At 38.1% G+C, this 16906-nt stretch overlaps 2 protein-coding genes across 4 annotated transcripts in view; one reads left to right on the top strand and one right to left on the bottom strand.

Moving 5' to 3' along the window:
• Positions 1-37: 37 nt before the first annotated feature.
• Positions 38-7730, top strand: CNIH4 (cornichon family AMPA receptor auxiliary protein 4). Of its 3 annotated transcripts, none has more exons than XM_051614195.1 (5): positions 38-159; positions 1431-1499; positions 2468-2580; positions 5950-6090; positions 6664-7730. In XM_051614195.1, exons 1-5 carry the CDS (start codon positions 91-93, stop codon positions 6689-6691), a joined length of 420 nt encoding a protein of 139 aa, XP_051470155.1. In that variant the 5' UTR covers positions 38-90; the 3' UTR covers positions 6692-7730. The 3 variants fall into 3 exon arrangements, with proteins under 3 accessions (XP_051470155.1, XP_051470158.1, XP_051470156.1); XM_051614198.1 differs by lacking the exon at positions 38-159 and adding an exon at positions 1730-1915 and having other exon boundaries at positions 6664-6865; XM_051614196.1 differs by lacking the exons at positions 38-159; positions 1431-1499 and adding an exon at positions 1506-1915 and having other exon boundaries at positions 6664-6865.
• A 1771-nt stretch (positions 7731-9501) lies between these two features.
• WDR26 (WD repeat domain 26) overlaps positions 9502-16906 on the bottom strand; it is a 32016-nt gene continuing 24611 nt past the window's right edge. Inside the window, exons 13-14 of the mRNA XM_051614193.1 lie at positions 15920-16105; positions 9502-14456 (exon numbers count right to left, since the gene is read on the bottom strand). Of these exons, the coding sequence (XP_051470153.1) occupies positions 14431-14456; positions 15920-16105 (212 nt within the window). The 3' untranslated portion in view covers positions 9502-14430. The remainder of the gene's footprint in view (positions 14457-15919; positions 16106-16906) is intronic.

Genomic DNA, 16906 nt, shown 5'->3' with positions numbered 1-16906 from the left:
GCATGCCTCGGGGCGCGGCGGGCACCGCCCCTCGCGGGCGGGGCGGCGGGCGGGGCGTACGGCGGCCGGGAGGGCGGCGGCCGCGGCGGGATGGAGTCGGTGGTCTTCATCTTCTCGCTGATCGACTGCTGCGCCCTCATCTTCCTCTCCGTCTACTTCGTATCCTCCTCCTCCTCCTCCGGGGCTGCGGGTGCCCCGGGCGGGCGGGGCGGGAGCGGGGCCCGAGCCGGGCCGCGCCCGATGGGCCGCCGCGCGGGGCGGTGGGCGGGTGGGAGGCGGCGGGGCCTGCGCGGGGCGGCGGGGCTGCCGGGGGGCGCGCACCGCGCCTCGGCAGGGCTGGCGTGAGCCCGGCCCTGGCGCGGAGGGAGGGAGGGAGGGAGGGTGGGTTGTGGGAGCGGGGCTGCACCCCCGGGACCTCCACGGGCCTGCGGGAACGTGGCCAGACCGCGCAGCCGCTTGGCCGTGAGGAGCCCGCCCGGTTTTGGATGCGAGCTCATCGCTGCGAGACGCTCCGAGTTCCTCGGCAGGCGGAATTTCCCTGTTCTGGCCGGCAGCGTTTGCTGCCTGGCGTCGGACGGTGAAGGCACCGCTTTGTCTTTCTTATTTTTCTCGGTAAAGGAGAATTGGCTCTCGTAATCTTTCAGGTCTTGGTGCTGTTTCAGAATCCGCCTGGTTCTGACAGAAAAAGCTACAGAAGCAGTTGAAAGAAATACATCCTAGACGGACAGGTTATTTGCTGGAAAATGAAAAGACTACCAGTTTTTTAGTTATAGGAAAAAAAGCTTGTGTCTTTCATTTTCTTGGAGAACAGGAGCATCAGCTTTACAGGACATAGCACAGTTTTACAGGACATAGCACAACGGTGTGCACATGTGCATCCCAAGCCTTTTCTTGAGATGATTTTTCTGTCTGAAATCTTAGTGTTTCAGTTGCTGGAAGTTTATTTGGTGAGGACGTCACCCTCTTATTTCCTAGCAAAGTGTGAATTAACCCAATGTTCCTGTAAATATAAAAAAAAAACCAAATAACTTCCTAGCACTGCACTATTTAGCTTTATTGTGAGGAGACGATTAAAATTAACTTTTTTTTCCTTTTAAGTGTTGATTTCAAGTGTTGTAGTAATAATTCTGATACCAAAGGTATTGAGTTTGCCTTCCTGGTCTTTTAAGTGTTGAACTGAACTTTAGCATTTGCACAACAGTTGACATTGGAAAAACATAATAAAATCACTGGGTGTGGTAATAAAATGTGGCTGGCTTGCTAGGTAAAGTAGGAATTTGTTGTAGGTAGTTGCAGTATGCTACTGACAGATCAGCTGTAGAGCAAGACCACTTATGCAGAGAGCAGAGTGGTCTCCCTGACTTAATGGATACAATAAAGCTTTGTGTATTCTGAATAACCATACAATTTTTCCTTATCTTGGGCTTCAGATAATTACACTGTCAGATTTGGAATGTGACTACATTAACGCTAGATCGTGCTGCTCAAAACTCAATAAAGTAAATTATTCTTTGCATTTAATGTAGTTTAAGAAAACAGCCCTTCATCTTCACATCACAAATAACAGGCGTGTAATGTGTATCTGAAGAGCCTTGATTGGCAACATTTTGCAGCTTATGCCTGTCTTTCAGCAAATGCAGTCACAGAAGGCTGTTCTTGTGCTCGGAGATGGGCTGCTACTCAGAATTTGTGGGACGCTTCACACAGTTCTGTGCTTTCATTCTTGTAGGTGTGCCACACCAAGAATGTCTTCTCATGGCTGAAGTTTGAGATCTTTACAGCAACTTTCTAATCTCTTGAACAGTAGAAAGCTTTACTGTGATAAGAAAATGTACCATTTTAACCAAATCTGCTTAAAACTGATTTAATTGAATCAATGTAGTCTTCCCTCCTGGGTGTTCACTTTGATTTAAAGGTATTTTCTTTCTTAATATAAGAGGAAATGCTATAGGATACTACCAAGCCAAAAATGTGTTGTGCCAGGGGCTGACCCAATTTTATTTTGCCATATTTCGTATTGATCAGCTTTTTGAGTTGTTGCGAGCTGGAGGGTGTTGGTGTGTCCTTTGTCTGTGCAGATTGTCATTATCTTCTCTCATTCCTAAATCCCCTGTGCTCTGCAGTGATTTCAAATGACCTCTGTATACTTCCTTAACTTGCTTTCTTAAGTGCTTGTGTAATATAGGTGTGTTCAAACAGCTGCTGTGTTTTTCTCTAGACATTTTTTAATACTTTGATAAAGCATCTATGTTATAATATCTTAGGGCCTGATTTCTGTATTAGTCATATGGAGTCTGTCTGAAGTTACTAGTTTCCCCACATTGTGATGAAATAATATGTTTTTGCTATGAATTTTCCATCTGAGCTTTACATTATTAGAATCAGATTATAACTTCATATAGATGTTTTTTAAGAAAGGAATTTCCATTTGTGCATGTAACTTTTTTTTTTCCTTCCCTTTTTACAGTGGGTGTTTCCTGAAGTGATTGGTCATGCTGTTGTAACTGTATTAATGCTTATTTCATTGCACTGGTTCATCTTTCTCCTTAATTTGCCAGTAGCAACATGGAATATATATAGGTAAGTGCAAAGGGTTTTACATGCTTTTTTCCCCCCACTGTTACTTGTTTAGCTTTTAGTATGAAGATAAGCAATATGTCATGTTTCAGTTGTGTTCTTGAGCTGCTAACAACCTTCATGGATTTAATTAACATAAAACTCCCTTTCCAATTAAAATTACAAGAAACTCAACCGTTTAAAGGATATTAAACTTTTGGCCTTTCTGTAGTGCCCAGGAATCTTGATTTGTGAGTAATTCCCAAGTTCATAGGAAGTAATAGCATGTTAATTTGGATTATGAAGGAGTACTGCAAACATAGTTGTTAGTGGTTTTCATTCTACGTGCCTACATGCCTGCTAGTGATATTAGCATCAAAGTACTTATTCAGCACAGCTGATGGCTGTAAAATTGGCTGTGGTGTTGTCCCCTACACCCTCCTTCATTTACTGTCTTGTCTTTCCCCTTTGTATGCATTAGTTTTGGCCCCCCATCTTGCCTGTTTGTATTTGGAAAGGTTTTCAGACTTGTCATCTTATAACAACTGTCCATGTTACTGGGCCATATACTGTTTTGAAATGGTTTCCTTCTCAGTAGGGGTTTCCATGTGGCAACATTGGGACTGTTGGTTCAAAAATGTTCATTTTCTGTCATTCGATGTGCAGAGGATTGAACCTTTATAGGTGTCATGCTAATGAAAAGTGGTTGTGGATCTGTCACAAATTATCTCTAATCACTGTACTGTGCGAAGTCCAAAAGACCAAATGTTTAAGATAGAGGTATGAAAAGTTGGCTGTAATTCTTGTTTGCCTGAACCTCCTAGGGCCAACTATTTGCAGGGATGGGTCAAGTTGCTCCTAAAATTTAACGGAGTTCCATAGCTGTCATTAAAAAGAAGCTGAGTATCTGTTTACTGATCATCTTATTCTTGGGCAAAATAATAATGTGATTATCACCGCTTTTCTACAAAACTGCTAGCAAAGCATTCACGTGTTTCTAAGCTGGAGTAACATGAGACAGTATAACTTGTATGCTTAATAAACATGGTGCCTAAATGCACACATACAGGGATAGTTTTGTTTTGCCACCCATAGGTACAACTGTATTATACACTGTTGCACAAAATGACCAGTATTCCCTTTGGTATCTGCTGGCAAGTATGGAGTTTGCGTTTGATGTTTTGTTTGGCTAGACTGTTTCTACAGAGACATTAGAGAGAGAAGTACAAGAAATCAAGCTTCAAAGAAAATACCTACTTCTGCTGCTTCTTTTCTCTTAGTTAATGTTTAAAGAAGCTACTTACTTTCCCTTCCAAACCTGGTTAGAGAGAATTTTAAACATACAATTAATTGTATTTCTACACTTCAGTGAGTAAGCTTTGACTGGTGTTTTGAAATGACAGCTCTGATTTTGTATTTCTTATACACAGGGTACACATTCTGAATATTCTGAAATCTAGGATTGTTATCATAGAAACATAGAATCATAGAATATTTTAGGTTGGAAGGGACCTTAAAGATCATCTATAACATAAGATAGACATTGTGATGTCTATTTTACATAGACATGCTTGAGACTATAGGTTAGAATAATCTGGCTCTTGTACTGTCTTTAGGTAGATTATGCCCATCTTCAAATTTAAGGAATAATTTAAAAATACAATATTCAAAATAGAGTGAAAATTTTGACCACGATTTCCACATCCCTTACAAAATTGTGTAATCTGGAGGGAAATGTCCTGTTGCTGTGGCAGCAGCTTCCACTGACTAGAAGCCCTGGAGGCACTAACGTGTATATTCTTTAAAGCTGACAGTTTTCTTGTTCTGTGTGCTTTTGCAGCACAAATGTTTTGCTGTTTAGGGTGTAACAACTGGCTTGACTTGTGCTTGTCAGCATCTGGCATTGTGGTGGCCATGACTACAGTTTCTTAGATGTGTAATATAAGATATATGTGCTTGTGAGCCTCTTGGAAAAGCTACCTTCCAGGTCCCACAAGCTTTAATTATATTGCATAATTTAAGTGTTATCACTCTTCTTAAAAATCAAAATTATTAAATCGTAGAGTTACAAGAGAACTATTCCCTCTATTTCTTGCATAAATTGGTATAGGAAGCTTGTGTTCTTCCTTATAGTGCATTTTAAAGGATAAATTTTCAGTAAATGTTCTAATACTAAAAATAGACCAGTTGCTTAAAATTTCATATTTGAGAGACTTTCAAACTGTAGTTATTTCACATCAACTATTTTTATGGGACGTAGTTGTCTTTGTTATTAGTCAAATATGCTGCAGTGCTTTTTAATGACTCTGTGAAAGCCAAATCCTGTGGTATTAACTTCGTGTTTTGTTTTGGTATTTTGTCTCCTGCTGCTGCTTGAAAATATCCTTGGTTCTTGTTCCCTTTCTTCCCCTCCTGTTATTGAAATGAATGTTGTAAGAGTTGGGTGAGTGCCTTTTGGAGTACAAGAGGTGCCATTCTTTGAGTATATAAAGAAAACCAAAGGTGTTGTTTTTTGAGACTTTGTTTTTTTCTAGGTGTAAGACCAGGAGTTAAATTCCTGTGTAGAAAGAGTTTTGTTCTAGGAAGGCAGAGCCTGTATGATATTAAGTGAATAATAATACTGACTGAGCTCAATCTGGAGGGAGAACTTAATGTCTTTGTATTTGCTCTCTTGAGAAATGCTTATGACAAAAAAAACCGAACACATGCTGCTTGTTGAATTTTCACAGGACATAAACATTTGTTTTGCTGATTCTATTCTTCTTTTTGCTTACATTTCACTTTGTTTCAGTCAATTTTTGTTCTTATGTGAGTTTGGACAGCAGTACTTAACTTCGGTTTTTCCCAGTTTCTCATCCTGTCAGCCTCTATATCTATGCTGAAATAACACAGAATGGTTGTGACAAAGATGGGAATACTACACAGATCATTTGTCTTGTCTTATGCCATCTCACTTTGACCACTGCAGTTTGTGCTTATGTGGGGGTCTTTAAATAAATCTCTAATTCTTGGCTAAATTAATTATTTTCCATTCTTTTTCATCTAATGTATCTTTCCCCTGTGGGTAGATGTTTCCTTCATAATGCTGAATAACCACAAGCAACAATGAAAATCAACTGGAATTGGCTACTACCTCAAAACTCTCCCATTTATACATGAGAAACTGGGCTGATACTTCTAATACCTCTTGTCCTTGTATTCTTTCTTTGCGGGTTGTAGTGGCAGAGATACATGCAACACCCTGAAACTGAAACAGAATTAAAGAGCTCCCTTATGTTGAATTGTGAAACAACTTAGAAGTCCCTCCTGTGCAAGCTCTCCTCCTCTTCCCCTGACACTGCCTCATGTTTTGATGACCATACTTCTGTTGTGTTTTTTCTTTTAAACTTTTAGGTATATTATGGTGCCAAGTGGAAACATGGGGGTATTTGATCCCACAGAGATCCATAACCGAGGACAACTGAAATCACACATGAAGGAAGCCATGATTAAACTAGGCTTTCATCTGCTCTGCTTCTTCATGTACCTGTACAGGTTAGTTTCAAAAATTGCTCCTAAGGAACAAAGGAATTGTCTGCAAGCTATTTTTATATCCTCTATTTAGCTAGTGTAATCGCTGGTATTCGTGTCTTATCTTTTTGCATACTGCTAAGCCTCAGGAATGTATTTTCACAGCTATCTCCAGGCTCATTATTAAAGTGCCTTTATTCTTTCTGATCAAGCATTGTTTGGAAACTCAGACTATTTTGTAATCTCACTCAGTACAATATAAGGAGTTACCGTACCTAGAATAAGTGGCCTGTTTAGAATGGAAATCATCTTGAGGACCAAGTTTATTTTGCAAGTTCTGTTTTAGAAAATAAAATAAATCAGGCTAAGTGGCAAGCAGATTAATTCAGTGACGGGGCCACTTACTACCAGGTGGAAGAACTACTACTCTACTGCAGTATTACTTCTGCAATCCTTGTCTCCATAAGCAAAGCACATAGAGAGTCAAGGCAACTGCAATTTCAGAATCTAATGCAGTTCTCACATGAAAGTGATTGCTGTTCCTTCTTGCATATGCTTCAGTAATCCACTGCTGTAATGTTTTCTGTTTTGTCACAGTATGATTCTGGCTTTGATAAATGATTGAGAAGTTGAAAAAGATCCATTAGCTGCCAAATTGGGTCATCACTCCAGTGACTGGTTGTGGAGCTACAGACGCCTTCCGAACATACCTAGCTCAGTGTTGTCATGCAGTATATTTTTCCTCTTTGAACAATAAATATTTTTCTGTATTTTTAACATAAAATATTTTCAAAAGACATTGGATCTGTGTAGCAGTTGTTTTTGTTCCTTTACAACCCAAACTGCTGGAGCTGCTGCTTCTGTAAGATGAAATCCTTGCTTACAGAACTCATCTGGAATTAAATGGTGAGAAAGGGAACATGTTTCAGCACTATGTGCTGGTAATAGTGTTAGTTCCAGAAAAAAATTAAATGCAGCTCTGATGTCTGCTTCTTACTGAAAGTTGTCAAGATTGTGCCTCTGGATCTCAAGCTGTCCCATTAGATCCTAGTTTGAAGAAGATTTCAAAGTGGAACACTAGCACAGCTTGCTTCTTTGTCAGTTTTTTCCCAGCTAAAAAGCAATGGAATAGAAGTGATGCTTTTCTACCTTTCCACCCCTGTCTCCAACAAACTCTATGAAGTCTTGTATTGAGAAGGATCAAGGTCCCCTTGGTGAAAGTGACACTTGGGTGTAAGGGTGAAAAAACCAAGATGAAACATTAATACTTTTTCCCTTCAACTCCTATTTTGTCATTGAACTGCATCCTTGATCTCCATACAAAGTAAAGCTCATATTGCACCAGGGTTGGAGTTGGTTATAAAAAGACTATGTGCAGTGACTGCTTCATGAACCTGCTGTTTCCATATCCAGGGAGGTGAATCAAGAGCATGTCTAGCTTGGAGAGATGGTCTGGTGAACCATAATCCAGTTATCCCAATTCTGATGTAACTCTGCTTCAAAAACACCAGCAAATTAAGTTTGTTTTGTGTGGCTTTTGTGTCAGTGATAAATACATATAAGCCTGAGTTTGTATCCTGTCTTTAAAATTTTCTATGTGTATAGGAACAGGCTTTTTGAAATAAACACATTGAGTGAAACAAAAAATACAGTTCTGTAAATAAGTCCTAAAATGTCTTAAGTTTTTCCTTCTCAAGTATTTGTTCTTTGGTATATAGCTGTATTTAGCAGATTGTTTCAGTGAAAAGACAGCACTGAAGCTGTGTTTCTCTAGATACCTTGTGTTCAGTGTTTGTTCTAGGAAAAGCTTGACTTTAAATTTATGATCGATGGAGTCTAAGTTCAGCTGTTGCAAAGATGAAAAACTGCTGAAAATTACACCAATTAAAAAATTACTAAGGAAATAGTTACCACAGTTGCTTGCCACTGACTACTTGACACCAGAAAAATCAGACTAGAGAAAGTACTGCCTTATAAAGCTGAACCCCAGACAAGAGGTAGGTCTGGAAAAAGGAGAGTAAATAAAACTTCGAAAGTCAGTCATTTCTGTAGCAGCTTATATGGTAGGCAATTATGTTACTTTTATGTGAAAAAAAAAATACTACACCTATGTTGAGTTTTATGTATTTGCAAAAAGGACAGTGTTAGTAATCTGCTTAAGTCCTTGCTGTAGTGCTAACAGATAAACTGAAAAACATTATCTCTAAGTCTACCACTTAAGCTAGCAATTTCATTTCTTATTCTGAAGACATGATTTTGAGAGAGGAGCTTTATTATTAATGAAGATGTAAGATACATTGTCTTAAATAATTTCTAACTACTGACACCTCAGAATCACAGTGATGACATAGGATAGAGATAGCATATGTATCTCTTGCAGTCATCTCACCAGAGGTAGACATAGGACAGCAGATGAAACAAAGTAATAAAAAACCAAACCAAAACCAAACAACTAAGTTAATCTGCTGTGTGAATTTTTTATGGCCAAAGCAGGTCTGCAGTCCTACAACTCTCCTGCAAATATGAGTAGTACCCAAGGGAAGCAGCACATGGGAAGAAATAAGACATGCCCCTTCTGTTTGCACCTGCATTTAAGGCATGGTTAGGCAAACACTATTCAAAGGGTAAGCGAAGGAGTAAGCTTAATACAGAGGTAGTCCTAGGAGTAAAGATAATTTCTCACCAATATAGAAGATAGAATAAAAAAACCTGATGCAGTTCAGCAAGAGTTTGTATTTGGAGAAGCTACATGAAAAGGAGGGCAAATTTATGCGTATCTTTTTATTTAACTATTAGCTACACCTGAATAAAAATGTCCAAGATGCCAAAGATGAAGTTCTGTTTTAAGGTACAGGGAAAAAGAACAAAACACAGCATTAGCTGGAGGAAACAATGGCAAAATCTAAGAAATATCTTCAAGATCTGTCAGCCATAGAAGCTGCTTTATGTCAACTGCAGATAGAAATCTGGAGGGCCCTGATCTCCAGTTCAATAGACACCTAAGCAAGAGATCTAAGTATTTTAGGAGCACCTTCTTGATACGTATCAGAAAACCCACAAAACCCACCAGTCACCTAAAGCTATCATGTCTGGTATTTACACAGTCTCCAGCTTTAAGGAATCAAAGTCTTCAGGGAGCCTTGAAGGAGCCAGACCTTTATCAAGTTAGATAAGCACAGAAGGGGACAAAGGCAAGTAGAGTGCTAAATATACAGTGAAAACACAAGCATGAGGTAGAGTAGAACCAGGCACCAAGAACTGGAAAGCCTGCACACAACACTGAATGAATCCATCTTCAGCTAAACTGCTGCAAGTTAATTTTCCTAGCAAGGAAACAGAAGACTACAAACATGGAAGGAATCTAAAATTAATGATCAAGAAATTAAGATCCAAGTCAGTAATGTAAGTGAAGTTAGGGAAACTAAGAACTATTCATTCCAGTTATTTATTCTGTTTATTGAATTGAAAGAAAGGGAATACAAACATTTCTGTTAAGTGCTGTGCACCAACATGGAAAAAGTGTATTTTTTTTTTTAAAAAACCCTAATAAAAACAAATCAGAAGTTAATGTAGTTCCAATTGATTTTTAAAGATATGTTTAAAATACTACACATTTATAAAATAAAGTTAAAACGGTGTTCTGTAAATAATTAGTAAAACAAGTGAAAATAAATACGAGACCCAAGTTCTTAAGTTTTTAATGTAATATAGCAAAGAAATTTTTAACTACTTAATATAATCCAAGGAGAGTAACAAAAATCCATAAAGTTTAAGAGCGCAATCCTTTGAAACATTTAATATCAGTCCATAGCAAAGTCATTACATACCAAAAGCTCTAAGTGTTAACTAGTTCCACCACAACTCCATATAAATCTTGACAATTTAGAAATCTTGAGATCAACAATAAAGTTCTTTTCTTGATCTCTACAGCTTGGTTTGTAAGTACATACATGCTTTGAGGATCCATTTTGTCCCATAAGTTTTCAAGGAGCCAATAACTTTTTCCATCTGTGCCTAAAAATGTTAAAAGATTCAAATCTAGCACATATACCCTAGCAATGAAAAATGTTTTAAGAAAAAAGATGGGGCACAATGAATTTCAAATTTATAAAAATATACTGATATTAACCAAAACCTTCTGGTCAAAGGACACTTCACATACACACGATATAAAGTATGTAATAAAACATGACAAGTACCTAGAACATTTGGTTCTCTGTTCATGGAACACAAGCACACGCACATTCATACCAGATGGGAGGAACACTCTCACAGACATTTTATTGAATCCATATCATCTGGATTATTCTTATTATAGAAATAAGAAAACTTGTATACAGTTTATTTCAATAACTAGAGGCAGCTACTGCAGCAGTTCAATACTGCACACTTTAATTAAGTCCACCCTGTTTAAAAAAGTGTCAATTTTTTTGTGTTTTTTCTTTCTTTCTAAACATTTACAGAAGTAACAGTTTTCAAAATTAAGTATGGCAGCTGAAAATGGACTCAAGCCAATGTGGAAATGACAGGAGGAGGTCTAAAGGAATATTAGCCACTTCTGTGATGGGTGTTCCTCTTAATAGTTGTCTCAAAAAAAAAAATTAAGAAACAAGTGTATTTTGTAGCTAAAAATACAGACCAACTATCGAAAGTGCATTTTTCCTCCTCCCTCTTGAGTTCAGTAGTTTGTTGGTCAGTAAATCCTGCTTTTTATGTTAATTCCTCTTTCTCTACCTTCCTCCCCATTTGGGTCTACATCATCTCCCCTCAAACTACAGCTAATTGTATGAGTCCTCACTTCCTGCTAAGGAAGCCTTCAAAACTGAATTTGGGTGGGAGTATCACTTAGCAGTGTAAAAGTAGAGAACTAGACACAAACTCCCAAGAATATACTGAGTTTTATTAGACATTACCTGTTTGAAGCCAAGTTGGGAAGTAACTGGCAAGATATGGATAGATTCCTACCTTGCATCTTTGCTCTAATAATAATAAAAAGAAATTAAAGTTGGAGAACTTTAGAAGGGAATTTAAAACAAAGGTGTAATTTTTCCCCCCACCACCTTCCCCTCCAAAACAAGGACAGAACTAGCATCTTCCCTTTTGTGCCTTGAAAATTACTTACCTGAACAGCTAAAGAACATTCAGATAATTAAATGCTTCAGCATCATTTTTTTAAACATCTCCCTTGACAATAACCTGGGGCTACTGTGAATATTTTAAGCCAACAGTTGACCAGAGAAAGTTACAAAAGGAGCACATGCTTACAGTATTTTCCTCTCTAAAACAATACGCCTTTTGACTAGAAATACAGTCATTTATTGCAGGTGTGTACTTGTTCCAGCCTATGAACATTTTTAAGCACATGGAAATCAACATGTTACAAATGAGCAAATTTCTTTGTTCTCTATCCCCCCCAGTCTCATTTTTATAGTGTGTACAAAAAGTATTGGTACTTTTCAATTCACATATTGCGAATGTAATGTGTTAGAAATAGTTTAGGTTCCTCTTTAATCTACAGGTTGGAATGGCAGTCATTACCACTAGATCTGTAATATTAGTTTACTGGGGGACCAAGTATTGTGGTTAAATGCAGATGACTCTCACCTTTCTCACCTCTGCTCATCCCCTGTGCGAGACAGAGCTGTGCAAGACGCAGTTACTGAGCCACTCTGGAAACAGTGTCCTCTATAGGGAGCTTTCCTTTACATTGCATAGTTGCACCACAGAACTGAAGTGGAGATACCAGAACACATGCTTCTCCCTAACTCTGCTTCTGAATACCTGAAGTGTATTTCAGAGATACAAACCAAGTTCAGAAGAGAAACCCCAGAACGGAGGGGCAGTATTTTGGCAAAAGCACTAAGTTTCAACTTCTAAATCGCAATGCATTGCAATGAAAAGTAGGCATCAGCCCATACCACCCACCCCAATCTTTATTTAGATATGGCCACCACATGAAAAATGCCTGCTGAAGTGCACGTGAGACTTCAAATCTAAACTTGAGATTTGATCCAGCCTTCAACCCCCTGCCTAAAGTTCCCACTGAAGTCCCATGAGTATGAGGTAAGCGGACCATTGTATGAGACTTTTAAGAGACATCAAAAGAGAATTATACTCCATATTCTCCCCAAATAATGTTTTGTTTGAAAACCTAAGTTCCAGAGTAAGACAGTAATTTAGGTATTAAATTTTTATTTAAAACCCGAAGGTTTAGCTTACTCAAATTTGACCTTAGGAAGCTGGCAGTTTCCCTGCAACACTGATGCCACAAGGAAGGAGACTGACTAATCTTACACTGTCTTAACTAGAAACAGAAACAAACAGCTTCCTCTAGAACCAGCTAATGGAAGAAGGAACTTACTTGTAGTCTTAAGTTTACACAAGTATTCCCAGTACTGTGGAACAGTAATTCACATTAATTTTAAGACAGATATACCAGATTGAAGACAAGAACATTAAGTTCCTACTTCATTTTGGAGGTACTAGAAGTATGTCAGATTCAGGGCTGGTATCAGAATCTTAAATCGTGTTTCCATTTACACACAAGGCAAGAAAAAATCCCACCACCAGATGGCTGGAATCTAAAAAAAAAAAAGCAAACACCCTCCCCCCCAAAACAAACAAACAAACAAAAAAAAACAACCAAAAACCAAAACACAACAACCCAACCAACTAACCTGCTAAGCTTCACTTTGTTTTTCTGGGAAAGAAAAGGAACTGTTTATGTTAAACACCACATTCCCATGTATCCACGTGGTTACACTTCTCTTCCCAGGAACTCTGGCAAACCTTCCCCCACCCTTCTTCCACACATGCCTAATAAGGACACTAGGTTATTATCTCAAAGGATGAAGTCCATATTTCTGTTCACGTAATTCTTGGTGGCATGCCCTTCCCTATTCCTCCTCACTTCACCACAGTACCAATAGTACCTTTCTACCCAAGGTGGCAAAAGGGCATCCAGCGCCATCCCATAATGAATTTGTGTGTAGCGCAGAAGCACAGAGATGCTAGGCCATCTGTTTATGTCAAAAAGAATAAATACTTAGATTATAAATGTCCTCTTTTCTTAACAAGGGATATTAGTGGAACTATTCCTAGATGTGTCAAGATGTTCACAGCACCAGCTCTTCAACAAGGTTTGGGAGAGGCATTTAAATCTGCAAACTTAAACATATTTTCTCAAAAAGAAAATCTATACACCTTTGTTTATCAAATAAAGAAAAAATTGCATCATAATACAAGTGTTTAATTATGCTTTTTTATGTTAATTACTTTTACAAAATGTTGACTTTGCAAGGAAAGGACTCCTTCAATGCATTTTTCCCTCAAGGCATAGTCTACCTTTTACCAGCATTGCTGCATGTATTTATATAATTAAAAAAACAAAAAGACCATGTCTTATTTAAACTCTTAGTCTAGTGGTGCACTCTGAATGCTTTTTTTTTTTTTCTAAGTAATACTCTGTTAACATCAACAGTGAATTCATCCTTCTAAAACTCGCTTCACTGTCTATATAAAGGTCCTTCCAGCCACTGCTTTGATTGGGTCTCAAGACACTCCAGAAAAGCATCAGTGATACTGTGTTTCATGACACTTCTTGCATTGTTTTAATTCCAAATGTATACAAATGAAGTCATTTTAATCCTATAAATAATTTATTTTTTAAAAATTGTGCTGTTAACCCCTTTGCAGGGCAACAAGCTATGTGAAAAGTACAAAACTTTTTGTCAAATATGATATTGAGAGTGCTTTTGACGTAGTTCATTGGTTTATCATCTCAATTTATATATACTGTGCAACGGGCACGGCTAGAATCCATGAACCAAGCTGCAAAGATCTCAAGCTAAGTAAGGCGGAGAGAGACTTGAGAAACAATGAAATACTTTCCTATCCAATGTATACTCTTCAGACTAAAGCACTCTTTCTATCAAGCCTTCTAAACTGTTAAATAAAGTGTTCCAAACAAGCATTTAAACTTCATTACACAGAAGAGCAACAAGTAGTAGAAGAGTAGTAGTAGAAGAGCTACAAGAACAGTAGCCTGCCAGACAAAAAGGCAGGAGGGAAAATATATATATACTGAGTTCAATGGTTAGCCTGAATGTAGCACAGTTCTTCACAACCGATGGGGGGATAATTTCAACACGGTGTCCAACAACGTTCTAACGACGTGCTTCATCTCGACTGGTTACTATGAAGCAAGGTGGTAAATGTTTGGCCCCAACCGGGCTTCAGAAATGGTTCTTTTTCATGACGAGCATGTCTGTCCAGCTATCAATCATGTGTGTTTGCACCAAATCCCAAGCCATTTAAAATACGACTAATTAAGTTAAACTGAAGTCGTCTGCTCCAAGTTCGCCATCAACTATCCATGCTACTGCATTCCTCTGAGCAAAAACAAAAACATAAGAGAAAGAAATCACATCTTGAAGATCTTATTAATACTTAATATTTATATTACAAGACCAGTAACAGTGTATTTACATAAGTTTTACTGAACATGCATTAGTTAATGCATCTTATACCATAGCTAAATCCCATGCTAAAAATTACTTGGCTTAGATGTCATTAATCATATTAATTTAGCATGCTAGGTGTTGGTACACAAAAAGCATCTCTTCCAAGAAGAAGTAACACACATTTGCATTGAAGTTCCAGAGAAGTGTGCTAATTACAAAGCTGTTTGTCATCCATTCAAAATTTGTAAAATTGTTAGGTATTATTCTGTGCACTACACCTCTTGTGGAAGCACTGCTGTGAGAAACTCAAGTTTGTTATCGGTTTGATTTTTATGACGTTTACCAGTTCATTTTCTGGAGGAACTAATAAAGAGTGAGCAAGCAGCTAATTGGAGGAAACAGACAAACAAAACCATGAGTAAAACCAACTGGAGGATAGGTTCTGAGTCCTTATGGGTGCACTCAAGTTGTTACAAACAGGAGGTTGGCCAGGCTGGTCCACCTAGTCCAAGACCAGAAGCAGATGCATCAGAAAGCACAGCAGCAGGTAGAGGAGGTAATCCTTCCTCCTGATATCCTTCCAGCCATGTTCACCTAAGGGACATTCTAAACTAAAGGTGTTTACTTATCTAGGTAGCACTCAATTTCTCTTTCATTATTCATGAACTCATATTCATACCTAATAACCACAAGATCCTGTGGCAATGGGATATACTGTATTTCATTTTAAGGCCTACTGTAAATTTTTACCACAAAATTTAATGTGTAATGACAAATCAGCCCTCCTGTGGTCACCTCATTACCAGTTCTGGGAGGGGGGCAAGAAGAGTTGGGAACAAATGCGCATTTTGGCTGTGAAAAAAGTGTCTCTCTCTCTCTCCTGGACACAGATCATTGCTGATGTTTGGAAAGAGTCAATTGTGTACAGATTTTATGGTGGGAAACTTCACTGCCTGGAGACTTTAGAGACCCAGTTTCTAAGCATCTGAATATCATTATTCAATTTGCAGTACAGTCAGAATGCATTATTTAAATTTTAATAACACTGTATGTTATTAAACCTTAAGCACCAGAAGCACAATTTTCAGGAAGGCTATGCAAATAAGTTAATATAATCCTGAGGTCTTAGTGACACCACAGCTTTGCACAGGGCCATGTCAGAAATTTGAGCATTCTTTTGGAAATACCAGTCATTTCATTTTTATTCCACAAACATAAGTGACTTAGATAAAGCCATATATAAAAACCCAGTAATTTCTTCTTAGTACAAGTAACAATTCTAATCCGCAAGTTAAAAGCTTTTTTTATCCTACTTCTGGTATGGAAATTCCACCAAACCAGCTGCCCTTTGATGTAAGCTTTTAGTGATTAGAGAACACACAGTGTTTTACCTTCAATGTCCTGGTTGTCTACAAAAGGTGCTGGTCCCCATATTCTAACAGTGCCATCATCAGAGGCGCTGGCCATCATGGATGGAACCTGTGGGTTCCAGCTCACACAGTTAACAGTACGCGTGTGCCCCGTCAGCTCCGCAATTGGCAGCTCGCTACGCTTGTGCCAAATATATACTTTGTGATCTAAATAAAATATGCAAAAAAAACAACATAGTGAAAAACATTGTTCTACACAGAACAATTTGTCACATTGAACAGCACTTCCACACAAGCCCTCAGAAACTAAAAAAAAACCATTAATGTTGTAAAACCCGTGTCTGTTCAATGGGCAATAGCACTAACAAAATTGTTCTTCTAAAAGCAATCAAAAGAATATGGGTGATGCTCTTCCACTAAGAGGCACATTCTCTTTTAAGACTTGCAAGTCTACTATGCTTAGAATTTGAAGAAAAACATTTTACTACAATGCAAATAAGCCAATACATTGCTAAAGAGAGAAACCAAGCCATTCTTAAAGATATGGAATTGTAAGCTTATGAAAAAAGAGGTATTGCAGGTTTTTTTTGTAATTGTATTTACAGAGTGGTACATGCATTATAAAGTAATGAATACTATAGCAGAATATTTACAACCACCACTGTTAATGAGCACTATTTAAGATCACAGCTCTAGTTTATGAAATGCATCTGGATACTAAAGACCTAAAACATTCCAGTGAAAGTGCAAACACAGCAAGTGAGGGAGAGCAACAAAGCTTAATGTCTCAAATTGTAATCTATTACTGTCTTCAACAACAGATAGTTTTTGTGCAGTATTTGAAGATACACATTTGTACATACTAAAGTAGATGTAATAAACAACCTTTAGATCTTATTCTGTGATAGGAGTATTTTAATTACTTCTAGCAACATGCTATAAACAGAACAGTGAACTAGTCAGAGAAGAGACCCCAATGCAATTTTTAGAGAAGTGATACTGCTTTAT

Source organism: Apus apus, chromosome 3 (assembly GCF_020740795.1).
Source record: "Apus apus isolate bApuApu2 chromosome 3, bApuApu2.pri.cur, whole genome shotgun sequence".
Lineage (NCBI taxonomy): Eukaryota > Metazoa > Chordata > Aves > Apodiformes > Apodidae > Apus > Apus apus.
The sequence above is the reverse complement of the archived record's forward strand: the minus strand, read 5'-3'. Positions and strand labels throughout refer to the sequence as shown.

Excerpts from the sequence above, each read along its gene's own strand:
- CNIH4 (XM_051614195.1), top strand. The coding sequence starts at position 91 with ATGGAGTCGGTGGTCTTCATCTTCTCGCTGATCGACTGCTGCGCCCTC. Across the intron at positions 2,581-5,949 it reads GCAACATGGAATATATATAG|GTATATTATGGTGCCAAGTG; the intron begins GTAAGTGCAAAG and ends TTAAACTTTTAG. Across the intron at positions 6,091-6,663 it reads TTCTTCATGTACCTGTACAG|TATGATTCTGGCTTTGATAA; the intron begins GTTAGTTTCAAA and ends GTTTTGTCACAG.